The following is a 27,271-nucleotide window of genomic DNA, read 5'->3' on the forward strand; positions in this document are numbered from 1 at the left end:
AACGTTGCACCCCAAAACCCCAATTCTGCACTGTTTCCGCCTGCTATTCATAGGCAAAACTTTTCTGCCTATTACATTGCATTGACTTTCCGCCTAGACGAAAAAGTCTTCCAAATTGAATACGGAGTAAAATCAAAACAGGCGAAAATGACGTCATCGGCGAAAAGTTTTTGCCAAAAACATGCGAAAACGGCTTTTCGCTCCAAATTGAATACGGACCTTAGGCCCGTATTCAATTTGAGGCAAAAAGTCCCGGACTTTTCGCCTGCCGGACTTTCTGCATGCTTCGTGTTTTTTTGGAGAAAACACTTTCCATGCGTGCCTGCTTTTCGCCATTCTCAATTTCAAAGGACGCAAAAACGCACCCGGTGAAACTTAAACAAGCAGAAAGTCCTATCAGATTTGGGGAAATCAGCCTGACACCCCCCCAAAATATGCCCTGACATGGGGGTTAGCTATGGTTACCCCCAATTTGGCTGGCTGAAGATATTTGGTGTTTTTAAACGGGCTCAATAGCTGCTAAATAGCGTTTTTGTATAAGTGGTGCAGAATAGTAAATAACTTATCCCAGCAAATTTGGGGTACTTGAAAATGGGGGTCAGCAAATTTTAAAGTTGCTAAAGTTAAGTTTAAAAAAACATGAAAAATCCACCTGCCGCAAGCACCTGCAATGAAAAAACACCTGGGGCATACTTGGGGACCCCCCAGAGTCAAGTTTGCTAGTTTTTAACTTTGTCCCCCAACAATTTTTTTTTTCAACCCCAAATTTAAAGTGATTTTTTTGGGGTGTCCTTAAGTGTTTTTTTATTTTTTGACACAGTTTATCTTTGGGGGACTGTCTGAAGGCTGCACGGGGGTTCCCGCAACGTTGCACCCCAAAACCCCAATTCTGCACTGTTTCCGCCTGCTATTCATAGGCAAAACTTTTCTGCCTATTACATTGCATTGACTTTCCGCCTAGACGAAAAAGTCTTCCAAATTGAATACGGAGTAAAATCAAAACAGGCGAAAATGACGTCATCGGCGAAAAGTTTTTGCCAAAAACATGCGAAAACGGCTTTTCGCTCCAAATTGAATACGGACCTTAGGCCCGTATTCAATTTGAGGCAAAAAGTCCCGGACTTTTCGCCTGCCGGACTTTCTGCATGCTTCGTGTTTTTTTGGAGAAAACACTTTCCATGCGTGCCTGCTTTTCGCCATTCTCAATTTCAAAGGACGCAAAAACGCACCCGGTGAAACTTAAACAAGCAGAAAGTCCTATCAGATTTGGGGAAATCAGCCTGACACCCCCCCAAAATATGCCCTGACATGGGGGTTAGCTATGGTTACCCCCAATTTGGCTGGCTGAAGATATTTGGTGTTTTTAAACGGGCTCAATAGCTGCTAAATAGCGTTTTTGTATAAGTGGTGCAGAATAGTAAATAACTTATCCCAGCAAATTTGGGGTACTTGAAAATGGGGGTCAGCAAATTTTAAAGTTGCTAAAGTTAAGTTTAAAAAAACATGAAAAATCCACCTGCCGCAAGCACCTGCAATGAAAAAACACCTGGGGCATACTTGGGGACCCCCCAGAGTCAAGTTTGCTAGTTTTTAACTTTGTCCCCCAACAATTTTTTTTTTCAACCCCAAATTTAAAGTGATTTTTTTGGGGTGTCCTTAAGTGTTTTTTTATTTTTTGACACAGTTTATCTTTGGGGGACTGTCTGAAGGCTGCACGGGGGTTCCCGCAACGTTGCACCCCAAAACCCCAATTCTGCACTGTTTCCGCCTGCTATTCATAGGCAAAACTTTTCTGCCTATTACATTGCATTGACTTTCCGCCTAGACGAAAAAGTCTTCCAAATTGAATACGGAGTAAAATCAAAACAGGCGAAAATGACGTCATCGGCGAAAAGTTTTTGCCAAAAACATGCGAAAACGGCTTTTCGCTCCAAATTGAATACGGACCTTAGGCCCGTATTCAATTTGAGGCAAAAAGTCCCGGACTTTTCGCCTGCCGGACTTTCTGCATGCTTCGTGTTTTTTTGGAGAAAACACTTTCCATGCGTGCCTGCTTTTCGCCATTCTCAATTTCAAAGGACGCAAAAACGCACCCGGTGAAACTTAAACAAGCAGAAAGTCCTATCAGATTTGGGGAAATCAGCCTGACACCCCCCCAAAATATGCCCTGACATGGGGGTTAGCTATGGTTACCCCCAATTTGGCTGGCTGAAGATATTTGGTGTTTTTAAACGGGCTCAATAGCTGCTAAATAGCGTTTTTGTATAAGTGGTGCAGAATAGTAAATAACTTATCCCAGCAAATTTGGGGTACTTGAAAATGGGGGTCAGCAAATTTTAAAGTTGCTAAAGTTAAGTTTAAAAAAACATGAAAAATCCACCTGCCTCAAGCACCTGCAATGAAAAAACACCTGGGGCATACTTGGGGACCCCCCAGAGTCAAGTTTGCTAGTTTTTAACTTTGTCCCCCAACAATTTTTTTTTTCAACCCCAAATTTAAAGTGATTTTTTTGGGGTGTCCTTAAGTGTTTTTTTATTTTTTGACACAGTTTATCTTTGGGGGACTGTCTGAAGGCTGCACGGGGGTTCCCGCAACGTTGCACCCCAAAACCCCAATTCTGCACTGTTTTCTGCCTACTATTTATAGGCAAAACTTTTCTGCCTATTACATTGCATTGACTTTCCGCCTAGACGAAAAAGTCTTCCAAATTGAATACGGAGTAAAATCAAAACAAGCGAAAATGACGTCATCGGCGAAAAGTTTTCGCCAAAAACATGCGAAAACGGCTTTTCGCTCCAAATTGAATACGGACCTTAGGCCCGTATTCAATTTGAGGCAAAAAGTCCCGGACTTTTCGCCTGCCGGACTTTCTGCATGCTTCCTGTTTTTTTGGAGAAAACACTTTCCATGCGTGCCTGCTTTTCGCCATTCTCAATTTCAAAGGACGCAAAAACGAACCCGGTGAAACTTAAACAAGCAGAAAGTCCTATCAGATTTGGGGAAATCATCCTGACACCCCCCCCAAAATATGCTCTGACATGGGGGTTAGCTATGGTTACCCCCAATTTGGCTGGCTGAAGATATTTGGTGTTTTTAAACGGGCTCAATAGCTGCTAAATAGCGTTTTTGTATAAGTGGTGCAGAATAGTAAATAACTTATCCCAGCAAATTTGGGGTACTTGAAAATGGGGGTCAGCATATTTTAAAGTTGCTAAAGTTAAATTTAAAAAACGTGAAAAATCCACCTGCCGCAAGCACCTGCAATGAAAAAACACTTGTGGCATACTTTGGGACCCCCCCAGAGTCAAGTTTGCTAGTTTTTAACTTTGTCCTCCAACATTTTTTTTTCAACTCCAAATTCAAAGTGATTTTTTTGGGGTGTCCTTAAGTGTTTTTTTATTTCCTGCACAGTTTACCTTTGGGGGACTGTCTGAAGGCTGCACGGGGGTTCCCGCAACGTTGCACCTCAAAACCCCAATTCTGCACTTTTTTCCACCTGCTATTCATCGGCGAAACTTTTCCGCCTATTACATTGCATTGACTTTCCACCTAGGCGAAAAGTCTTCAAAATTGAATACGGAGTAAAATTAAAAAAGGTTTCCGCCAAAAACACGCAAAAACGGCTTTTGGCCTCAAATTGAATACGGTCCTTAGACGCATCTGCAGTTGAGTAATTTCGACCATTTGCACAAATATCAGAATCAGGCCCACAATGATAACCCATTTTGTAATGTCAGATAAGACAGAGCAAGTTGCACCTTGGTAAAACCATGCTGCACTGCAGGTGGGCAGATTTAAAATGTGCAGAGAGTTGAAGTTGAGAAAAGTTGTGTCCTAGCTCTGTTCTAACAAAACCGTCTATCCCAACACTAAAATAAAACATATTTAGGGCCCCATTTAACAACGATACAAAACCCCTTTAGCACTCGCTATAGGGGTTATGTCATCCTTTCAGTATATAACAAACAGCGGTAATCTAAGATTACCTCTGTTTGTCACTGTATCGCTCTCGCCATCTTTAGATGCCGGCAATTGGGACCCGGTAGCAGCCTTTCCGGTTTCAGCGTAAGCCTTCTAGGCACTATCGGGTCTACACCGGATGAAACTGTCATGCACATACACAGACTGCCCGTCGCACATGCACATGACATAAAAGCCAGTCGCTGGCAGCAATAGGCTACCAGCAGCTGAGCGGAGCACGCAGATGACGAGGGGAGCGTCTGTGGACCCCGCTGCGAGGTAATGCTGAATACTAGTGTCATATATTCGTTTGTATCACTGCAATACTAAACAAAATATGCTGCTGGTGTTTAGGCTCGTTGTTAAATGGGGCCCTTAGTGCTGTATAACAACATAATCAATCTGTTATCAATAAAGGTAATATTTGTCATAGGTCTAAGTTGAAAAAAAAAAAAATATATATATATTGTATATATATATATATATATATATATATATATATATATATATATATTACTGAGTGATAATAACAAGTTGTACATATGAACAAGTGTCAGTAAAAACAGTCACAGCTCCCAAACTATCATATTATGCTGAATTATATTGTATGAGTCTCATTTTCTTTCAGTTCTCCCACTACAATAAAATAAATATCTTTAATTAAGAATGGACTCGTGGTTGTTGTTAACAAGGGAACTATGAAAAAAAATGGGGAGAAAATTTTGGCATGCATCTACCTCATACTAATGCCTCCGGGCTGTGCCTCCATTATCTCAGGTTAGTACAGCCCGAATGATGTAGCAATCCAAATTGTTCTAAGTTCCCTGGGATACATGCAATGTACTAAAAACCACTCAGACATGCAGACTGGGCACAAGTTAAGATCCAAACAGAAAGCATAAGCACTTTTCAGAGCTAAAGCTGAAAGTAATTTTATGAAAATATGTAATCTCCCCAATAATAGCTGCAAGGATTAGTTGCAAGCACTCATGGGTAATTGGATCCAAATGTCATAACCTAGCAGATGTTGATATACTTGTAAAGGTAATTCAGGTAGCCAAACAATGATATGGATTTAAAAGTTTAAAACAAAAACCTGACATGTAATCAAGACGATTTTGGATTAATACATCACCATAGATATATATCAACATATACCAACCCTTTTATCATTATATTATAAAATAAAAAACACACAAAAAAACAAGTAACCGAGCATTCATAGGCAAGTAGTTACAGTGGTAAAAATTAGTTTGCTAACCTATTATATAATAATTCGAATTGTGAAAAAAAAAATAATTCTTCAATTAAATATTTCTGAATATAGCAAACAATACTCCCCCACCCGGCCCCCTCACTACTGTTTGCGACTTGCACTTTTCTATGAATTACTTGGACAATCCCTACAAACTTGTGTAGGTTGTGAATCACTTCTTTGCAGCTAAAGCCAAAAAAATATTTTTACAACTAGTTCCAGATCTTCATTCTGGTCACAGGGGTCTATTTACTAAGCCTTGGATGGAGATAAAATGGCCGGAGTTAGGAGATAAAGTTGGCGGAGATAAAGTACCAGCCAACCAGCTCCTAACTGTCATTTTTAAAACACATCCTGTGACATGGCAGTTATCAGCTGATTGGCTGGTACTTTATCTCTGTTCACTTTATCTCCATCCAAGGCTTTGTAAATAGACCTCTTAATACTGTTGATCAAAATTACACAAACTAAGAACAAAAGAGGTAATGACCTTGATCCAACCAAAGGCACATTGTGATCCATAAATCCACTGCTTACTTCATCTCGCACCCCTATTAGCCCGCTCTCAGCCCAAATTCACTCAATTTTACTCGCAGCCTTATGGGGTGGCGAGCACTTTTGAGCTAATTTAGGCTGCCATAAAGTGTGACTGCTGCTGCGATGACTCGCACCCGCGAGTACATTGTAGCAAATTGGATTGACCACTATATGTTTGGGTACCAAAATGCGCATCATATGCAGCCTGATGGGATGTTGATAATTTTAAGTCGCAATGCCTACTATTATTATTATAATTATTATAATTATTTTCATAATAATAATAATAATAATAATAATAATAATAATATAATAAACAATACAATTTATTGAAAATACCCTAAACAGGACCTATGTCCTGACCACAAACAATAATCACATATATTGATTAGAATAGAATTGAAAAACATTTATGAATACACAGAGTAGGCTGAACAGTAACCGAGGTGCACATTTATACTATGAACATTAACGTTTGCAATAACTACTAGGTGTCACTGCCAGATGCGGTGCAAGGTTTCTAGTAGGCCTTTGCCAGGCTTCATCCTACCGGCCCCTCCCATCAGGGTCGTAACTAGGGTAGTGCGACCTGTGCCATGGCACAGGGCACCGCAGGGGGCGCTGTTTGGGTCTGTCATTTTTCCTGTATTCTCACTTGTAGTTTCCTCTTCTTTTATCCCCAACATCTACTGGCCTCCCCTATCTCTTCACAAGGGAGGTAAAAGAAGAAAAGAACTCTCATCTTTTTAGGGGGTACACTTAGTAGTTAACTACCCACCCCCACATGAGACAACAGTATCTGAGGATACATTATTGATCTTTAATAGTGGGTTTAAAGATTACATTGTTTGCTACTTACCTACTCTATTTACCATCTTCTATCCACTTGTGCTCAGGTACCCAAACTTTTCCCCTTCCTTTACAATTTAGAATCTCCCCTATGTCTTCCCTGGCCCTTTTCCATGAGGCCATGGCCCTTTTTCAGACGCACTATCTTATGTCCCTATTTAGGGGGGCGCCAATGCTCTTTTTTCGGCACAGGGCACCAAAAAGTCTAGTTACGGCTCTGACTCCCATACATGTCCAACACCTCACATGCACACTTGACTTTTTAAAACACATAAATTATTTATGTGGTGTCTCCAGGTACTGGAGCTCTAGGCAGTTGCCTAAAGGTAGCACTGGTCCTGGTCACAGCCCCCTTTTTTGTACTGCAAGCACATGGCTGTACCTTGAACTGGACGCATATATAGAAGTGGAAGCAATGACATTTAATGTATGCCAGATGTCGACCTTGTGCATATGTGACTGTTGTATAACTGGACGAACTTTTATGACCTACTGGTCTCCCAACTCTAAAATCTGTTCAAACATTTTAAAATGCTAACCCCCCCACCCCACCCTTGCAGTGTAATATGGCTTGGCCAAGTACTAGCTGGATTTACCTCAAGTTCTAAGGGGTCTATTTATCAAATAGGCCTAACAAGTCCTATTTTATATCACTGTGATATTTCGGTGCTATTTGTCATTAAGAAAATGCTGAGGTAGCTGAGTGATCCTCAGCACACCATCAGTGCTAGTCGGAATGGTAACTATGGTATTGTCGTACCATATACCTGTATCAGGTTCCAGTTGCGGATTCATCCAAAATAAAAATATAACTAAAAACCATAAAAACTTGAAAATATATTTTTTTCATTACTATTTTAATATAACTGTAACTAGAATTTTTTTAAAAAAGCTTAATTTAAATAATTAGATGGCGATAACATAGGAGGCCATCTGGAAGTCCGCTGGCCAATGGATCCTATGAGCACTGACAAATAAGCAGAATTTCATCAAATTGAGGAATCTTCTCACTTATTCAGAGATGCCTTACTTTGCTTAACACTGAAATTAGGGCAAGGTACAACAATAATCATTTATTGCTCTTTCATTTGACATGAAACAAATATATACTTTGCTACTTATAATGTAAATATTTTAATGGAAAAATTTTAGTAAGACTTTTGTGACATGTGTCAGAAATATATAACTTTTTAGCGTTCCTAAGCATAGAAAATCCCCAGTGACATGCAAACAAGCCAATTCAAGTACACACATTAGAACAAGCCAAGACTTAATGCACCTTACAAAGCTATGTATAAATGAAGTACACTTGTGTCTTGTACATAATTTTATTCACGTGAATAGGTGATTAAACTGGTACGGTATATGGGATTATTTTATTCAGTTATGTGTCTTTGTTTTGCATACCACAACCAAGTTGCTATACTGCCAGAGCCGGCCCTAGGCATAGACAAATTAGGCAAATGCCTAGGGGCATGCACTCCAAGCCTAGGGCTAACTCAGCTTCACAGTGGGCAATGATGGGACCAGGACATGCGGATGCACCTCTGCTCTTGCTGTCCTAACGCAATTGGAGCTCTCAGCTCAGCTCTGATTGGGCAGCAGCTCATACAGCTGGCATCAGCTGGGCTGGGGAGCAGAGACAGTGGTGGTAGCGGGCAGTAACAAAAATTGCCACTGGAGGAAGGCTGCTGGGCATGCCCTGCCACAGCAGCTCCTCCTCCCATGGACCTTTGCAGAGTCCAGTAGCCTGGGCCTGCCTACAGGGAGACAAACAGGGGGGTTGGGGCGCCAATGCTCTTGCTGTCACAGGGCACTAAAATGTCTATTTCTCTGTGGATGAGGATTGTAATGGGTAAGGGGTGATGATGTTGCTGGCCTGCTGCTGCGATATGTACTGCTGGTTGATTGGTGCTGTGCTCAGAGAGGGGTGCTGGGTCAGAGGCGGAACTAGCGATGGTGGTTAGGGGGCACCACCCAAAATCTTGCCTAGGGCAGCAAACTGGCTAGGGCCGGCTCTGTATACTGCCATGTGTATATCAAGCTATGTCATATCTCTTCTTAATAAGAGATTATTAGTCCTTTCTAAAACAGATTTTGGGTGAAGGGGAAGACAACTTCCTATTGCTCTGCGCTGTCGCACTGGCCTAAGCACAGTGTGTAAGCAACCCATTTTGGGTGCACAAAGAGGCTCTAGGTAGCACTACATGGAACACATGTATGTGTAGACAAAAGTTACTAAAAGTAGAAAGAAACTGTATTTCATAGCAAAGGAAATTACAACCACTGTGAATCTACCACTCACTAGTAGAGAAGCATAGAAACAAAACAATAAACATAATAATTAATTCCTCTAATAAAGTAAACTGCAAAGCTCAATAATATACAGTACTGCGCCTTATATCTACACTGGGACTCCCATTGTTACTGATTATTACCACAGGCTGCTCATCCATAGTAAAATATAAGAGAGCCTAGAGAGGAGAGAAGAGACTTCTGTAAAGAATGGCCCCTGACTACAGGGATACATTGGATTGAATCTTCTGTGGACATGAATTAAGGACATGACTCTTACAGCCACCTGTCCAGTCAGGTCAGGTGTTACATTCACTTCCACAGCCCATAGAACATCTGAATCTCCCAGCCCACCCACTACTCCAGCTGTAAAAACTCATCTTATCAGGCTTGTAAATGTAATGGTGAAGCAGTGTGAGCAGAACAGATACTTTTTCCTACTACTACAATGGTGCAAGGTTTCTAGGCACCCTAGGCAACATTTCACCAACCCCCCCTGTTCCCTCCAATTCATAATATATCACACATTAGTCTCCCCAGTTCAATAACATGCCACACTGCAGTGCCCCAAATTCATCATATACTATATAGAATATTACACACAGCAGAGCGCCATAATCATAATGTACCTCATAACACTGCCACAAATTCATTATATGCCGCTCAGACATGAATTATGCGATTCATTATATTTTTTTGTGGACTCAGCGGCGCCCTCCAATGGCCAGCGCCCAGAGGCGGCTGCCTAAGGTTGCCTAATGGCAGCACCGGCCCTGACTACAACCTATATCCCAAAAGGCTGCCAGATCTAAGGGAGATTTTAATTGAATGCTACGTGCCCCCAGGCCGGCATCGCAAGTTTTCCCACACACCTCGGTACATTGCGTCCATCGGGCAGAATTGAAATCCCCCCTAAGAAAACCTTGCCTAGTAACTTGCAGCATGGGCATGCCTTACCTAGTGTATGTATGACTTACAAGCAAAGTGAGTGTGTGGTAGGGAATCTAGATTGTACCACTGGTGCAGGGACTGAATATTCTCTGTAAAGCACTGCAGAATATGTGTGCGTTCTATAAATAACTGCTAATAAATAAAAATTACAAAATGAAGGCACAGATACAGCTCATTACAATGTCATAGTGACATACAGAGGGTCAGCACCCCAGAAGCTCACCTAACCCTATCTTAATATCAGAAATATGGTCTGATTACATTAGGTTGTGTACTCATTCATATAACATGTTGCAAACTCTGACTTAATTCCTTTACCGAAGGAATGTAATGCGATACTGGGGCAGAATCAGAGGTACGAGCAAATGAGGCCACAGCTGCGTCTTTTTCCGCAATAGCATCTTTATACTAATGCAGCAACCGATTCTGAGCCTACTCAAATGCAAATGCGCCATCTCAACATGGCATCCTCTGTCAGTGCAACTGAGTCTTTAGACGCAGTCGTTGTAAGCGACATGTCAGCATCTGGCTAACCACCCCCATGTTACCTCCTGGGAACTCCCACTGAAATCCACAGGTCTTGCGTCCAAAATCGTAATGCGTCTCCCGGTGGCTACCATCAGAACGCATGCGCGGTGCGACTCAGACGCTCACACAGACTGAAAACATTGTCTGCTTGCATCCGAAATCACCACTGCGTGCACCTCACCATCAGGCCCAATGTGTTTTGCTTGCGATTTGGAATTTATTCACAAACAACAGCAATGTTACTTTATAGACAGTTCATATTTTTCTTTTCATATTAAGAGCCGAATTCAATTAGCCGCGAAAAGTGCCGTCTGGCGAAAAGCGGAATGAATTCACCTCATTTTGACGTGATGTTTTCTCCATGCGCGTCCCCACTTTTCACCCTATTCAAATGTAAAACACGCCAAAACGCAGATAGACTAATGTTTTACAAAGCCAAACTAGCGAAAACTACATCTTTTGGGGGGAAATCAGTCTGTACCCCATAAAAAGCTTCAGTGACCCTGGGAATCAATATAGAATAGTAGTAGTAGCCCTAATAAAAGTATTTAGTGAACTTATTTTGGGGCAAAGGGCTGTTATATGCATTTTTGCATATGTGTGAAAAAATTATAGTAAGCAATGTTTTTTTCTAAATAAATAAGTACCAAAGTTAAATTTGGGGTACATGAAAATGGGTACTAGTATATTTTGAATTCTCTAAAATGAAGATTTGAAAAATCTGCTTCAACCTCGTGCAATCCCCAAAACACCTGTCCCAACCATATAGCCCCCCAAAGTATCAGGCCCCCCACTTTTTTTTACATTTTCCAACCTTTTTTAATTTTTGCCCCAAAAAATTACATGTCTTTTTTGGGTGACTTAAGTTAATTTAAAAAAAATAAATAAATGTTGCCCTATTAGTCATTAGGGGGGTGTCCAAAGGGTGCAGAACCAAGTCCCCACATTTGCACCGCAAAATATGGATTTTGCACTAGGCGAAACCTCCAGGGAATTGAATATGGAGATACTCTGAATACAGGCGAAAAGTGTAAATTGGAGAAAATTTTTCTCCAAATGGCACTTTTTCGCGGCTAATTGGATACGCCCTTAACCTCAACTGATACAGTACAGTATTAACCTTTATTTATATACGGAATTTATTTTCTTTGCAAATCACTCATATTAGCCCCAGTGAAGCTTACAGTCTACATTCTCTAACACAAGCACACATTAGGATCAATCTCATCCAAGCCAATTAACCTTCCAGTAGATGTTTTGGATTGTGCGAGGAAACCCGCACAAATATATGAAGAACAAAAGGCAACGAAAATCATTGTTTGATGAATTGGGTGGTTCAGTGGCATAACTAAGGGGGGTACGGGCCGGCGTCCAGGTCAGTGGCTAGTGTGTAGTGCAGACTACACAGTAACAAATACACCACCACCGGTGCCAGGTAGTACACTCGTACTACCCGGCGGTGTGTTTGTTTTAGCAGCCAATGAGAGTCAGACAGACTCATTTCCTGCTGCACCCAGGACCGGAGCCGGCCTGGAGCTCCGACTTCCAGCTCCCACAGTGGGTGATGGGAGAGACGTCATGACGTCTTTCCCATAGTGCTGAGCGGGACCGGAGGAGCGGACGGTAGTGGGTGCAGGAGCGGGGATTCAGGTAAGTATAATTTTGTCTGTCTTTGCGTGTCTACGTGTTTTATGTGTAAAAGGCACTACTACTGGGGGCACTGTATATTGGGCACTCCATAGGGGGCACTACTGGGGGTATTACTGGGGGCACTGTATAAGGGGCACTACTTTGGGCACTGTATATTGGGCACTGCCTAAGGAGCACTACTGGGAGCACTATATATTGGGCACTACAGGGGGCACTGCATAATGTGCACTACAACAGGGGGCATTGCATAAGGGGCACTACTACTGGGGACATTGCTTAAGGGACACTACTACAGTGGGCATTGCATGGGGAGCACTACTAGTAGAGGCATTGCATAAAAGGCACTACAACAGGGATCACTGTATAAGGGGCACTACTACTGGGGACATTGCATAAGGGGCACTACTACAGTGGGCATAGCATGGGGAGCACTACTATTAGAGGCATTGCATAAAAGGCACTACAACAGGGATCACTGTATAAGGGGCACTACTACTGGGGAAATTGCATAAGGGGCACTACTACAGTGGGCATAGCATGGGGAGCACTACTACTAGAGGCATTGCATAAAAGGCACTACAACAGGGATCACTGTATAAGGGGCACTACTACTGGGGACATTGCATAAGGGGCACTACTACAGTGGGCATTGCATGGGGAGCACTACTACTAGAGGCATTGCATAAAAGGCACTACAACAGTGATCACTGTATAAGGGGCACTACTACTGGGGACATTGCATAAGGGGCACTACTACAGTGGGCATTGCATGGGGAGCACTACTACTAGAGGCATTGCATAAAAGGCACTACAACAGTGATCACTGTATAAGAAGCACTACTACTGGATGCATTAAGGTGCATATGGAATGGAAAGTAATGCTCCCAGAGTGACGAGAAACGGTGGTGTGTCATGTTGACAATGTTTTATTGGCCATGCCCCTTGTGGCATTTTTCATCTTGCCCTGGGCTCCAAATATCCTTTTTACGCCCCTGGGGTGGTTGCATCTTCCCTTGCATTGTCGTACTGCAGTCATGCAGTGTGTACAGTGATGCAATACAGTATATCATTACATGGCATCGCCGCTGGGTCGGCACATTGCTCAGGTGTGTACCCAGCTTAACTCTGAATGAGGCCCACAAACTCCTCCATATGAACAGTACCCCTGTTGAAATTGACCTAATACCCCAGCACTGTGAGTAATGATTAGATGCCAATATTCCATTAGCAATATCTTTATTAGAATAAAACTATGGATACTTATTCTGAAACCCTATTCATGTGCCATAGTATAGACTAATCAACATTTCAATATGGTCTCAATCTACACAGACTGTTTACTCACACACCAGGTGTAACTAATATGTGACTGGTATGCCACGTACAACAGAAAATCTCATGGGTTTGGATAAACTTCTCTGAGGTCAAACTATACTATGCTAACATGTCTACATGCTCTCTTATTTCAATCTCTGTGTTTTAACCGTTTGTTTGCAATAAAGTATTTTAATCTACATGATCTTTACACTATTATTTTATAAGTTTTTTTTTAGTACTTTTCTCATACTTCCTTACTTTTCTCCTCTCTGGGAGAAGCCGGCAGAGGAGAAGCAAAGCGCTTCACGTCATTAGGCCCGTCCCATTGTGACATCATGCCGCAAATCGCGAATCCGTAGGGAGCTAATTATAGAAATACTGTTTTATTAGCTTTGGCTTTATATTTGTTAACATTTTGTGTATATTAAATGAAAACTGTAGTCTCAATATTTCTTTTTAAATCAAATTCTAGTAGAACTGCATAGGTTTTTCTTCAGCCATTCCCATAACACTATCGTTACTACTGGAATGTTTAATTGTCTACATTTCCACCCAATTCCTTAGCCTTGTCCACTTTCAAAATTTTCCTTGCGATGTGGACTGGAGAATACAATGAGTGATGGAGAATACAATGAGTGGTGGAGAATACAAGAGTATGGACCAGGCATGGCTGAGTAAGGACAGACGATCACCACATCACAATGAAATATAAGATGGTCACTTTATAAAATTAGAACTTCCCAGTAGTATTTATTATTTTACTATCTATGAAATCTTAGCCTACATACATAGGTGTCCTAAGCTCCGTCCACCATGAGTCTGTGCTATGGGCCTGATTCAGAGACTGACGCTAAATGCACAGCAGCTGCATCTTTGGACACATCTGGTGTGCGAAAATATGTTAAAAACAGCTGAAGGCATCTGTAGTTGAAACTGGCCCACTGCATGCTTTTGTGATCCGCTGCTGTGTCCAAAGACGCATCATTGGATCATCTGCATGAACATTGTTCATCTGATTAACCCAGGCTTGCCGACTTTCTGGGAGCCAGGTCGTCACTGCAGAGGGTGTGGTGGCGGCAATGGTGGGCAGCACAGGGTGTGGCAATAGGATTACATCATCGCAGCCCCGTCCCCGTTATAAAATGCAGAGATTTCTGGAATTGTAAAGCAGGGGGTGGGACTAGGCTGATGCAATGCGAAGCGTGTCAACGGACCCCTCCGGACTGCCATGTAAGTGGGGTAGGAGTGTGGGGGTGGGCCAGACCGGGAGACTTGCCCTCACTTACGGGAGGCCAGGAGCGCCAGACGATTTTTGCAAGCCTCCTGGTCATTGATGGACAGTTGGCAAGTATGGAGTAACCCTCAGGGTACTCAGGCAGCCCATTGTTTTCACGCTGCCGGGGCCAGTGAAACTGCATCCAAGGACACAGCCACTGGCCTCGGCATGCCCAGGATATGGGGCTGAAACGGTTTTATGTAATGCTGGTTGTCGCCTCCCTTTCCCCGCCCCCAAATGGTCACAGCATGTCAATCATGCTGCAGGTTGGGGGGCACTGCGATTTTCATCGCAGACAGAGATCTGTACATGTGCAGTAAGGATGCTGTGCACTCTCAGATCTACAAACATCGGAGATATACGTAAACCATCGGGTTTGTGCACATCTCTGAATTAGGCCCTATATTCATCAAATGTGGAAACCAGCTTAGGCCACTTAAGATACATTATGATCAATACTCTCTTACGTTATACATATAAATGGTCAGAAACCACTTCCTCTATTTTTAGTTCATTACAAATTTAACAGAGATTACTACCTATGCTTTTATCTAATGATCAATTACCGTGGTTCAAGGTGCATTCACCATACTTATTATTATAATCAATTTGTAAAGTGTCATTGTGATACACAGCGCTTGACGAGGGGACATCATATATAGAAAACAGTGACAGCAATGAGATGAGTGAGGTTGTGAAATAATGATGGACAGGACTAGTGGTGGCTCCAGAGGTGGGGCTGCAGCACAGTCCAAAATTCAAATAGGGGAGCCACACCAATTGCCAGCGAGTCTTGGCCGGAAATGTTTGGCTGTATTTGGGGTGGCAGTTGGTGTGTCTCCCCTATTTGAATTTTTGACTGCACTGCAGCCCCACCTATGGAGCTGTCACTGGACAGGACCCTACCGTAGAGGAGGAGACTAGCGCAGACAGGGTATAGCTAAGGACCAAGTGTATCTGAGCCCACAAAAAAGGAAAGATGAAACATTACATATAGTGCAAGGAAACAGGCGAAATTCTGGCCAAAGGCAGACAGACTGTGAGGATAGGTAACAAAAGTACTTATAGGGGAGTTATTCAGTATTTGCATGCATCCTCTTAACCATGTACAGTACAGATTGCCATTATAACTATCACGACTGAGATGCAACGTGAAAACTGCTCATGTTAAAGAAGGATCTCTAACCTTAATTGTGTAATTTGTATAAGAAAGGTAGAGCAAACAGTGTGAATCTCGGTTAATTAAAATGCAAATGGAAATAGTGATAATGGGAACAGGAGATCGAATAAAGGGAGCTAATGAAGCAGTAATGGTTAGGTCTAGAGGCTGCGTCCTCCTCTGATCATTGGCTGCAGCAGAGAAGGGTCAGGTTGCAGTGAATGAAGTGCTTGGCAGAGAGATGAGAGCTGGGGTAAAATAAACAATTCCTAGTAAAGAACAAGTCACAAAGCAAACAAAAGCCCACACACTCCACATAAATTTATCTCAGCCCACAAGATCTCATTTACAGCATTCTTAAGCACTTCTACTCACGGTTTACAAATAGCATAATACCAATTAATTTCTGGTTTATACTAGGGATGTGCAGGCTCGGATAGGTTCCAGTTTGCACGCCGAGTTCGGATTTTTGTTTTTTTGGAGGGAAAAATGCGAACTCGGCATGCAAACTCGAACCTATCCGAGCCTGCACATCCCTAGTTTATACTAATTACATGTGGTATATACATGACACCCATTTTTACACTGTTATATACTCTGCTGCTCTTATAGGCATTATTATTACCAGTTATTTATATTCTGCAGCACTTTACAGAGAATATTTGGACATTCACATCAGTCCCTGCCCCAGTGAATGCAGAAAACAAACAGGTGCGCTAATTACCAGATGGTGTACCTTGAACAAACAGGCAGCTCACACAGCAGGTTCTGTACCTGCTAAAAAAAATATGGACCAAATATACAGGTGGAGCGCTAGTTTAATTCAAGTGACCAGAGATAGTCAACAATTTATTGAAAATCAGCAAGACAATAAAAAATGTATTTGCATCACACGGTAATCTTGCTGATTTTCAATAAATTGCTGACTATCTCTGGTCACTTGAATTAAACTAGCGCTCCACCTGTATATTTGATTGCAGATGCTATCACTTTACTTTTAGTTTTGAGATTCTGGCGAGCTACTGCGCATGCACGGTCTGATGACCTCTGGATCCCTCTCCTGGTAACGTTTGCATAATGTGGCCCACAGACAGCCACCAATAGAAGCCTATGTGGTCGGAAAAGGAGGGACCGTGGCACATATCAGAGATATCTGCTGCAGTCTCTCTATGTTACATCTAGGAGATACTTTCCTTTTTTGGGAACTCTCTTTTTTGGGGACTTTCCCACAAAATAACATTGGTAAATATGCCTCTAGAAAAGAAACCAAAACAAACATCCCTACTTACTCAGGAAACCGTTCACTGTTGCTCACAGTATTGTGCTATAATTTTGTGAAAGTCCATCACGCATTCACTAACCAATTCATAAACTGCACTGGTAGTAGCACAATCCCGACAGTGTAATCCCGGCAAAGGATCTAACATAGGCGTCGAAATACCAACGTCTATGTTAATCCAGACGCCGGGACCTCGACAGGACGCTGGACCGATCATCCAACGCCGGGGGTAAGTATCCATGTAGCCGGGGATGGGGTAGGTTTAGGGACCTCCGGGAGGACTTAGGGTTAGGCAGCCCCCCGGGGAGGGTTAGGGTTAGGCTAGGGGAAGGGGGGGTTAGGTTTAGGCATCCCTGGGGGGAGGTTAGGGTTAGGCACTAGGGGGTGAGATTAGGGTTAGGCATCCCTAAAGGAGGGTTAGGGTTAGGGGGGGAGAGGGGAAGGTTAGGTACTTTACTTACTTCTGTCGGGAGCTGCGCTGTTTGGCCTGCCTGCGTCGGATTTTCATCCAGCGGTCAATCATACCGATTCCTTAGCAATATATGCCGCCAAAGGGCCTGATTCAGCAATGCACGCAAGTGCACTGCTGAACGCAGGTTCACGTTTATCGGGAAACTGTGCATGCGCAGGACCCATTCTACGAGTGTGCAGAATGGGTCCTGCTAACATGCACACAAGCCCTTGAATGCCTGTGCCTGATTGACAGAGGCATTTAAGGGGCGGTGCAGGGGCGGCCGGCGTTCCCGGAAATGGTGCGAGTCCGCCCTGGTTTTCCGGGAGTTGCCAGCCCAGGAACTGCATGGACGTAAGCAGTCTGCTGGGCTCGCTAGCCGGCCAGCCTGAGTAATACTTACTCAGCTGACCGGCCGGCGCCATCCACCATCGCGACCATTATTGGCCGCGATGGTGATACCAGCCTGTGACCTCCATCGCAGTGCTGGGATCGCAAATTCAGCAGGGGGTGTCATACACTTTTTGCTGCATTTGCATTATTGCAAGGATCGCAATTGCAAAGTTACCTGCATGCAGCTTTGCAATTGTGATCCTTGGTGAATCAGGCCCAAGGTAAGAGTTTGATATTAAGTATACCCAGTCTTACCCAGACCACACCATACAGCCGAATAAATAGAGTATGGTAATCCTAGCATTCTTCTTAGACTATTATCACCGGAACATATGTGGAACAGTTTAAGCCACTATCAGTGATTACGGCCACACACAAAGTGATCCTGCCTCTCAAGCACTGAGCCACAGGAGGAGCATTGCTCACATTGACCACACACATACAGTCACTATTGGGATCATTGCACCCTGTGAGATGATCACATACTGTACAAGGACAAACAGCAGTCATCCTTACAACCAATCAATAGAAGCTTTTAGTCCAATTAGAAAATACTGGCCAGGCTGCAATATTGAACTGTGTTGGAACAGTTTTTCACGTTCATGTCTCCCACATAAAGGTATGTAATTAGGATTTTCATATATTGGTTTTATTTTAATTAAATATATTATCATAACGCTTCTCCTTTAGGGGCAGCAGTACTAAGCTCTGGAAAGTGATAAATTGGAGAGTGATAAACTAACAACCAATCAGCTTCTGTAATTTTTCAAACACAACCTGTAACATGACAGTTAGAAGCTGAGTGGCTGGTAGTTTAACAGTTTCCAACTTATCACTTTCCAGAGTTTAGTACATCTCCCCCATACAGAGAAAAATGGTTCACAATTAATAATTACAGAATGCAAGATCTTAAAATAGTCTTTCTTCCTGGGTCCCTAAACCTTCGATGCTCTGATGCTTCTCTGCCCTTGAACTGTAAGCCAAATCGTTGATGTGAACAACATAGCCTAAGGGCCGGATTCAATTAGGCTTGATACTTAAGGTGCGTACACACGGTACGTTCAACGATAAATCATTCATATCGTTCATTTTTATGCAGTGAATGACCAACGATGCATGTTCCCGCATGGACGATAACGATATCTATGGTCGTCCGTACATGCAGGCCAACTTGGATGATTTCATCAAGATTTGCCTGTTCAGAGATGTGGCCGGGTGACTTCATTGAAAGATATCTATCATAGATATCTTTCAGTGTGTACACCCAATATCGTTTGTCCTGCACAACAGAAAAGTTAAAGGGAAATCGTTCAGTGATATCGTTGGTTGTGCAGATCGTACCGTGTGTATGCAGCTTTACTGCGTGAGAAAAAGGGCCTATAGCCGCTGACTTTTACGCCTTTTAGCTATTCAACTACAAGCCCTTTTCTAGCGTGGTAAATAGATGGCTAATGCATGTTAATCCATAGATTCTGGGGTAAGCACTCTGGGTTAACGCTTTCGCGGCGGCTGCAACAAGGGCAGAAAGCCCTACTTACAGTAGATTTCTGTTCGAGCCTAAGCTAAACAGAAATCCGCGTTAAGTGCAGCCTCCTGGTTTATATGGGGCTGCCTTGGGCAGTAACTGAATAGCTTTGTACACTGCTTCCAGCCTCTTCAGTTAATCTAAAATAGAGGATACTAGTGATACGAGTAGAGTCATCACAGTCCAATGAGCTCTTATCTTTAACTATGGTGCTATTTATGCCAACAAATACAAAGAAACAACTATGTGACTTCAAAGATGTTTCTTTTTTGCTTTGATAAATACAGTATTTTTCCTTGTTTTGTGTTACTTAAACCATCAACAAACACCTCATTTGTAACTTAGTTTTAGCTTTAATATTGAAATGATTGGTGGTGGTGATACCACAAAATAGCTGATATCACTTGTTGTGGGCTGAAATAATAACACCCAACTGATACCTTCATGAGGTTTAACATAAAAGTGCAACAAGTACTGTAGTCATTCCAGAAGAAAGACAACAATAAGAAGAATAAACATGGCCCTCTAGCTACCAGAATATCAACCAGCAAGATAGAGTTCACGCATTCTGTGTTATCTACCAGTACCTCCTCCATTCACCCAGCAGAAACTACCTCTTGTGCGTTCCACTGGATTGCATGACTGACATAGATCTAGCCTGCGAGACAAATCTGTACTGTAACCTATAGTCCCAAATTAAAATTCAGCAAAAAGCAATTTAGTGCATGTTGACCAATGGAACTAAAGTATGATTAATTTCCATTGGTTATAATTATTGTAATTTCTTTTTATTTTAAAGTGCTAAAATATTCTGCAGTGATTTACAAACGTAGATAAAACAGTAACATTATAAGTTGATAGGTGACAAAGAACTTAGGCCTGATGCAGACTGAGCACTATATGTGCATAGCATAATTTGTGATTTTCCGTTCTGCGCGTGCTCAGAGCAGTGACGCACACATGATTTATTATTACTTACGTCTGTTTGCGCTGAATTGCCTGGATGGGGGTATTCTAACATCAGCTCAGTAGTGTTTGGGCATGCTTGCAAAACTTCAAACACATGCATACACAAACATATGTGCGTCAAGTTGCTCAGGCATTAATTATGCTCTTGTGTGCGTATTTAGATAAAAGTGTTTCTTGGGAGTTTTCTTGTTATCTTGTTATCTATTAGAGGTTTTACCAATTGTATTGATGCCTAATATAAAATGTGTTTGTTGCAAATAAAATAAATGGGTAAAAACATAAAGAGAAGTGGGTGGTAAGTGTATGTGCCATTTTCCTAGCATAAGCCAAGAGCATATGCTATTGTTGCCAACTGGTACACAGATAGATAGATAGATAGATAGATAGATAGATAGATAGATAGATAGATAGATAGATAGATAGATAGATAGGGGTTGGATATGATATCCCGGCTGTCGGGATGCCGTTATTCAGAAAATTGACAGCGGCATCCTGACAGCCAGAATCCCAACACCCATAGAACCTAACGGTGAGTACTTTTCTATCCCCTACCCTAACCCCTACCCTAACCCACCCTCCTCAGTGCCTAAACCTAACACCCCCTTCCTAGTGCCTAAACCTAACCTCCCCCTCCCCGCACCCTGAACCTAACCCTCCCTCCCAATGCCTAAACCTAACCTCCCCCCTAGTGCCTAAACCTAACCTCCCCCTCCCCGCACCCTAATCCTAACCATCCCTCCCCGAAGCCTAACCCAAACTCCGCTAGCTGACGCTAACCTTCCCCTACACCCCGATACTTACCTTCGTTACCTTTGGGATGCCGACGGTCGGGAAACTGGTGCCGGGATCCCGACCTGTCGGGATTTCGGCGCTGGTAGTAAGATCGTCGGGCATCCTGTACGCCGGGATGCTGACTACATCCGATAGATCGATAGATAGATAGATAGATAGATAGATAGATAGATAGATAGATAGATAGATAGATAGGTATGGGATAGATAGATAGATAGATATATAGATATGGGATATATAGATATGAGATAGATATATATGGGATAGATAGATAGATAGATAGATAGATAGATAGATAGATAGATAGATAGATAGATATGAGATAGATAGACAGATAGATAGATATGAGATAGATAGATAGATAGATAGATAGATAGATAGATAGATATGGGGTAGATAGATAGATAGATATGGGATAGATAGATAGATAGATAGATAGATAGATAGATAGATAGATAGATAGATATGAGATAGATAGATAGATAGATATGGGATAGATAGATAGATAGATAGATAGATAGATAGATAGATAGATATTAGATAGATAGATGTTACTTTGCAAATACATGCTTAACTTATGAACTGCACCCATTATAAATACGCCACTGGTAGCACAGGATTTCTAAGTATGGATTTGTCAAACAACCATTTTGCATGTGGATTAATGTGCAATTTGCAAACCATGCAATGTATCAAAAACATAATCGCACATCAAATTGAACGATTCCAAACCATGCTTAGACCGCACTGTCAGTTATAACATTGGAAAACGGCGCAGCGTATCAAGCTACAGAAAAAAATGGTTCTGTCTGGCAAGATTGTGAAATCATATGCAGTTTGAGAATAGTTACAATAAAAGTTACAAAACAATAGGTAATACTGTTGATCTGTTGATCAATGTGGTAAAGACTGGTGAAACTATTGATGCTCTTTGACATAAAGCAGTGGTTCCCAAACTGTGCGCCGTGGCACCCTGGGGTGCATCGGGACACTTGCAGGGGTGCCTCAGGTTGGTAGTCCAGCACCAAATCTAATTATTTATGGTCAATGTAATGTAACTATGTGGATAAACAGAAACGCAAACCTGCCCACCAACACATAACTGAGCCTAAGGATGACAGGCGAGCACAATTTACTTAATCATTTTCTTTCTGAATTTTTCAATAACTAACTTTTGGCTTATGGGTGCCGTGAAAACAAATCTGATACTCTAGGGTGCCGTGGTTCAATAAAGTTTGGTAACCACTGACATAGACAAAGATCAAGTGTTTGCCTCATACGGTTTTCACACATGGTTTGGACTGAAATTATGCAAGTTGAGTATTTTTCAAACTTCCACAAATCACATCCTATCTACATACCTTCATTCTAATTATATGAAGTTAGCAGATACGTTATAGAGGATATTTAATAAAATGGTGTTCCATGTACAGTACATACTGTATATTAAATTGTAACCCATGTCAAAAGGATTCTTACTGTCAGTTTCTACTGCTGTTTACAAAACCAAAGCACAGCTAAATGGTAATTATGATTTACAAAACATTGCAGCACAAGGTAAAAAGATACAGAATAAGATTATAAAATAAAAGTAACTTTTTAAGCTCAAATTTTTGGATGCATACTCTATAGTATTGCTAGTCCCCACTACCTGCTAAACGAGCTTGTGGCAAAAAGATTTTAGCCACTTGGCAAATCGACTAAAGGCCACTGTCCCCATAGAGACCTATGGGAATGGTGGTGCAAAAGAGATTACCACTGGAGAAATCTGTTATTTCTGTTTTCACACGAGATTTGACTCTGATTCATAAATAGATCCCAATCTCTGGACAATTTGGCCACCTACAAATATGACAATTTATTTTAACACAGAATTCCCCTGCACTGTAAGTAGCCAATAGTTGTTAGAAATTATTTTATATATAATTTTGTCCTTTTGAAGTAAAACATATTTGTGAAAATAAATAAAATATCAGGTTGAATTTCATTTGGTCTTACAGAATGTGAGTTATACAAATGGAAGGGAAGGCAAATTAAGTAACTGGAGGTATTCCAACACTTACATATGATTTCAAGTGGAAGTATGCTGTGCAGAAAGTAACCTCATTTATCATACCAATAACTGTATAGAACAAACATACTGTGTGAAATAGATAGATAGATAGATAGATAGATAGATAGATAGATAGATAGATAAGATAGATAGACATAATAAAACACTGTACTGTGATGAACATCAACTATCTGCTTTTCTGCAATATTCTAAAATACTTATTTACACAATCGTAGTAAGTAGTAGAGAAATAGAGAGTGACTGAGAGGTAGCTGTAACAATGCCTACACATGCAGCCTCAGAGAGAGCACACTGGTGCACTGAGCGAGGTATCAGCTTTCCATGAGTTCTGCTGCTACAGGTTTACTTACTTTCTTGTTGAGCTTGCAGTTCGCAGTGTCTTTGGAGCTCCTTTGATTTGCTTTGACCAGTGCCAGCAAAAACGCTTGTAGAAATACATTCCAAATGATTACCATCATAGCTTCAATGCTCCAAAATGTCAAATGAAAAACGCCAGTAGCAGCTTTATATCACTGCTGTCCAGTACTGAATGAAAAAGTGTAAAAAAAAAAAAAAAAAAAAGAGGGAGAGAAAGAAATATAACTGGGGAAAAAATAAATAAAAACAATCCAGCTCTCAAAGTGGATGTGAGGTAAAGTCCTTGATCCCCTGTGTGAGTAAGACTGTGAAGTCAGGCTGAAAAGACTTTGCCCACTGTGCCATGCTGGTTTATTTACAGCCTCTATACAGATTTGTTTATTCTGTAATGATTATAGTAATCTGCTCACACGTCACTTTCGGCCATCCTGCGTGATATTAGAGAAGTGTGGGGAAAGGACATTCACAGACTCAGCGTGAAATAGAAAGTTATGGGAGGTGCCACGGATTCCTATTCCTCCCTCTGCTGCATTTACTTCGATACAATGTCCCCTCCCCTGGAGAACTTCTCCTCCCCCCTATGGTCTGTGTCCAAAACTGTCCATGCTTGTGATGTGAGTGAGGTTGTTTGTCCTATGCTGCTGTACAGCAGGAGCCCAGGGATCTGCTATCCACTGTGCATAAACGGATGTCCTTCTGTCCTTATTATAAACTGTGCTAAACTCACCTTTAGCTACAGGTAAAGTATCACAAACACTGATCAGTACATTCCAATAGCTGTGTAGCTGTAAGACGCCATCTATTAGTTATCCCAGGACCAGTAAGGCAATATAAAGTCTATTACCTTTCAATATTTTTCTTATAATAGAAATAAATATGATTTTATTTATAATGTATAATGGTTATGTTCACTTTCATTTCTTTGATATAACTAAAGTATTTATTTTCTATTACAATTTAACTTTGTCACCAAATTTCTAAAAAAGAAAAAATCAGCTATTTAATATGAATGACAATCAGTTATATAATTTGAAACATCTGTGCTAATTTATTTATTCATAATAAGATAAATTAGATAGACAGTACATATTATACAATAAATTATTACTTTAAGGGGGTTGAAATAAAAAGACAACCACACCTCATTTTATTTATGCTGTGTTCTTTTGATCAACTGTAGGTTCTTGTCTTATTGATTAAATAGTTTCTTCCTATCAAAAGAAGTGCTGGCAATTATTGATGGTTAATGATGGGATTAATAGGGCTCTTTTGTATTGGTTGTTGAGTACATCATCCAATAATAGTCACACTTTCATAGATCCTTGATTGAAGTAGTAAGTTCAAAAACAATGAATTAACCAGTTTCATCACTATAATTGAGATCAAACAGTTGCCTGACGTTTGTATTTTGTAAAGTTTTGTATATTGCATTTGTGTGTTTACACATTTTGCCCATAGTAACCAATCATATTCCAGCTATCAATTTCTAGACATAACTGGATAAATTATGGCTACATAATTTATCTAGTGTTGCTATGGCAACTCTTACACTTTTATATTTAGTAGTTTTAGTAAAGCAACACATTTATATCATAATCTATCATGATATATATTTCACAATATCTTCCTTACAAAATGGTGGTGTTCTTTTGCATTTAAGGTATATAAAAGCACATTAATTCCATGGTTAAAATAACACTTTCACCATTGCAGTCATCTAAAAACTTAAAACCAATAAGATTACCAACTGCAAACTCTGTACCCCCGCAAAGCTTCTTTATGTGTGAAAGTTTGTTTTATTGCTTGCCAAGCACAAATTCAGTGCTTTATAGTCTTTGGAAACACGTTGTAAAAATATTCCATACGCTTTCCTGCAGAATTGCAAATGTAAGGTTTTAAGTGCTTTTCATTATAAGTATAGGAACAAGACCTGATCCTCAGCATCCATGATGTGATGGGTAATTCAAGGCCTTTTGATGAGCGAAAAAAAGCTGTGCATCTTCCAACCTACTGGTTATATTTGGACTACTACATAAACAAAATTCTCATTGGATTTACAGTATAAAGTAGTAAGCAACATTTCTATGAATGTTTGCACTTCATTAAATTTAATGTATCTTATATGGAAAATGAGACGTTCACATTTATTAATAACTCTGTAAAGACGCTATTCTCCCTTCTTACATTATTATACTGCTAAGGTAATGCAACTTTATTTTTCTAATGTAACGTATTTTGAGATATGTGAGTTTCAGCCAGAGCATCATAGACTCACTTTACAGACTAAGGGGTCTATTCAGCAAGAGTGACGATGTTGCCCAGAATATTATCGTTTTTTTATAAATGATGATAAAATATGGCAAGGTAGGGACAGCAGTTGCAGTAACGCGCTGTCCCTGCGATGTCACAGAAGGCATTATTTTTGGGGTTCCGAACACAATCCCTTCTGTTTGTGCCTCTGTGCATGCTCAGTCATGCGCTCAGGAACAGTCTCCGTCCCTGCTTGCGGTGACCGCCGTCGTGGTAAGTACAGCTTCAGCCTGCCGAAATTGATTGACATGTGCATACAGGCTTTATACTAGCCTGTATACATGTATATTTATGTGCTTTTATATTTAACATTTATATATAAATGTTAAATATAATTGCAAATAAATATACATGTATACAGGCTAGGATACAGCCTGTATACACATGTCAATCACTTTCGGCAGGTTCAATAGGCTCTAGTTGAACTTACCTGTCGGCGGTCACTGGTAAGCAGGCACAGACACTGGGCGGGCTTACAAGATGCTGCAGGGACTTATGGGAAAATTTCCCTCTGTCCCTGCAGTTTTCGGGATATTTAAGTATTTTCTTCATATAATGCGATTCTGAAATAACGTTATATAAAGTCAATATTTATCGAGTGATTTGACACTTTTTGCTATGCTGAATAGCAAAACGCGTTAAAGCACTGTATAGATCAATGGCTGATCCCTACAGTGCGGTGCTCAGCGAGATGGGAATTAGTGGAGATGATAATTGCATTATCTTCTCCATTATCCCATTTCTGTATAGGGGATTTACATAAAAAATGCTTAAATCATAGTTTCCGTATTTTTTATGTAAAAAAATCAATGCTGAGTAGACCCCTAAATGCTGTTATTTGAGCCTCATATGACGTGTGCCTCCATGAATCACCACTACTACAGCTTGCATAATTTGGAATTGAAACCCAGAAGATACACCTATCCTGGAGTCTACTCAGGCCATAAAATGTTACGCATCATTTTTGCAATTCACAACTAAGATAAAACAGTCATAGCAACCTATTCTCATTCAACCTATAATGTGGGTGAGTTTACAAAACTGTATTATTGAAAATGAAACCTTGTGATAACTGTGCTGCAAAATATTCTCATGAGTGTGAAAGAATATTCAGCGTGCTTCACCGTGTGGAATTTGACTCCCAGTCACATCCCAACCAAACCACACTGCAGAATAAGTTGAATCTCATTGCTCTATTCATCGGGAAAATGTGAATTTACAAATACAATGCAGAATGGACAAACTTCACACCTCTGCAAAACTGCTTGTTATAGCACAAAAATTCACGTAACTTGTGGGTGGCAGACAGTGCACTGTCCTGGGAAATCCAAGGCACATGAGCTA

At 41.1% G+C, this 27,271-nt stretch overlaps 1 protein-coding gene across 1 annotated transcript in view; it reads right to left on the minus strand.

The window, feature by feature from the left end:
* The window catches only part of TRABD2A (TraB domain containing 2A), a 116,203-nt gene extending 92,234 nt beyond the window's left edge, over positions 1–23,969 (minus strand). The window contains exon 1 of the mRNA XM_088478512.1: positions 23,611–23,969. Within this exon, the coding sequence (XP_088334638.1) occupies positions 23,611–23,718 (108 nt within the window). The 5' untranslated portion in view covers positions 23,719–23,969. The remainder of the gene's footprint in view (positions 1–23,610) is intronic.
* Between the last annotated feature and the right edge of the window lie 3,302 nt (positions 23,970–27,271).

This window comes from Taudactylus pleione, unplaced genomic scaffold (genome assembly GCF_031769625.1).
Source record: "Taudactylus pleione unplaced genomic scaffold, aTauple2 ptg000214l, whole genome shotgun sequence".
NCBI lineage: Eukaryota > Metazoa > Chordata > Amphibia > Anura > Myobatrachidae > Taudactylus > Taudactylus pleione.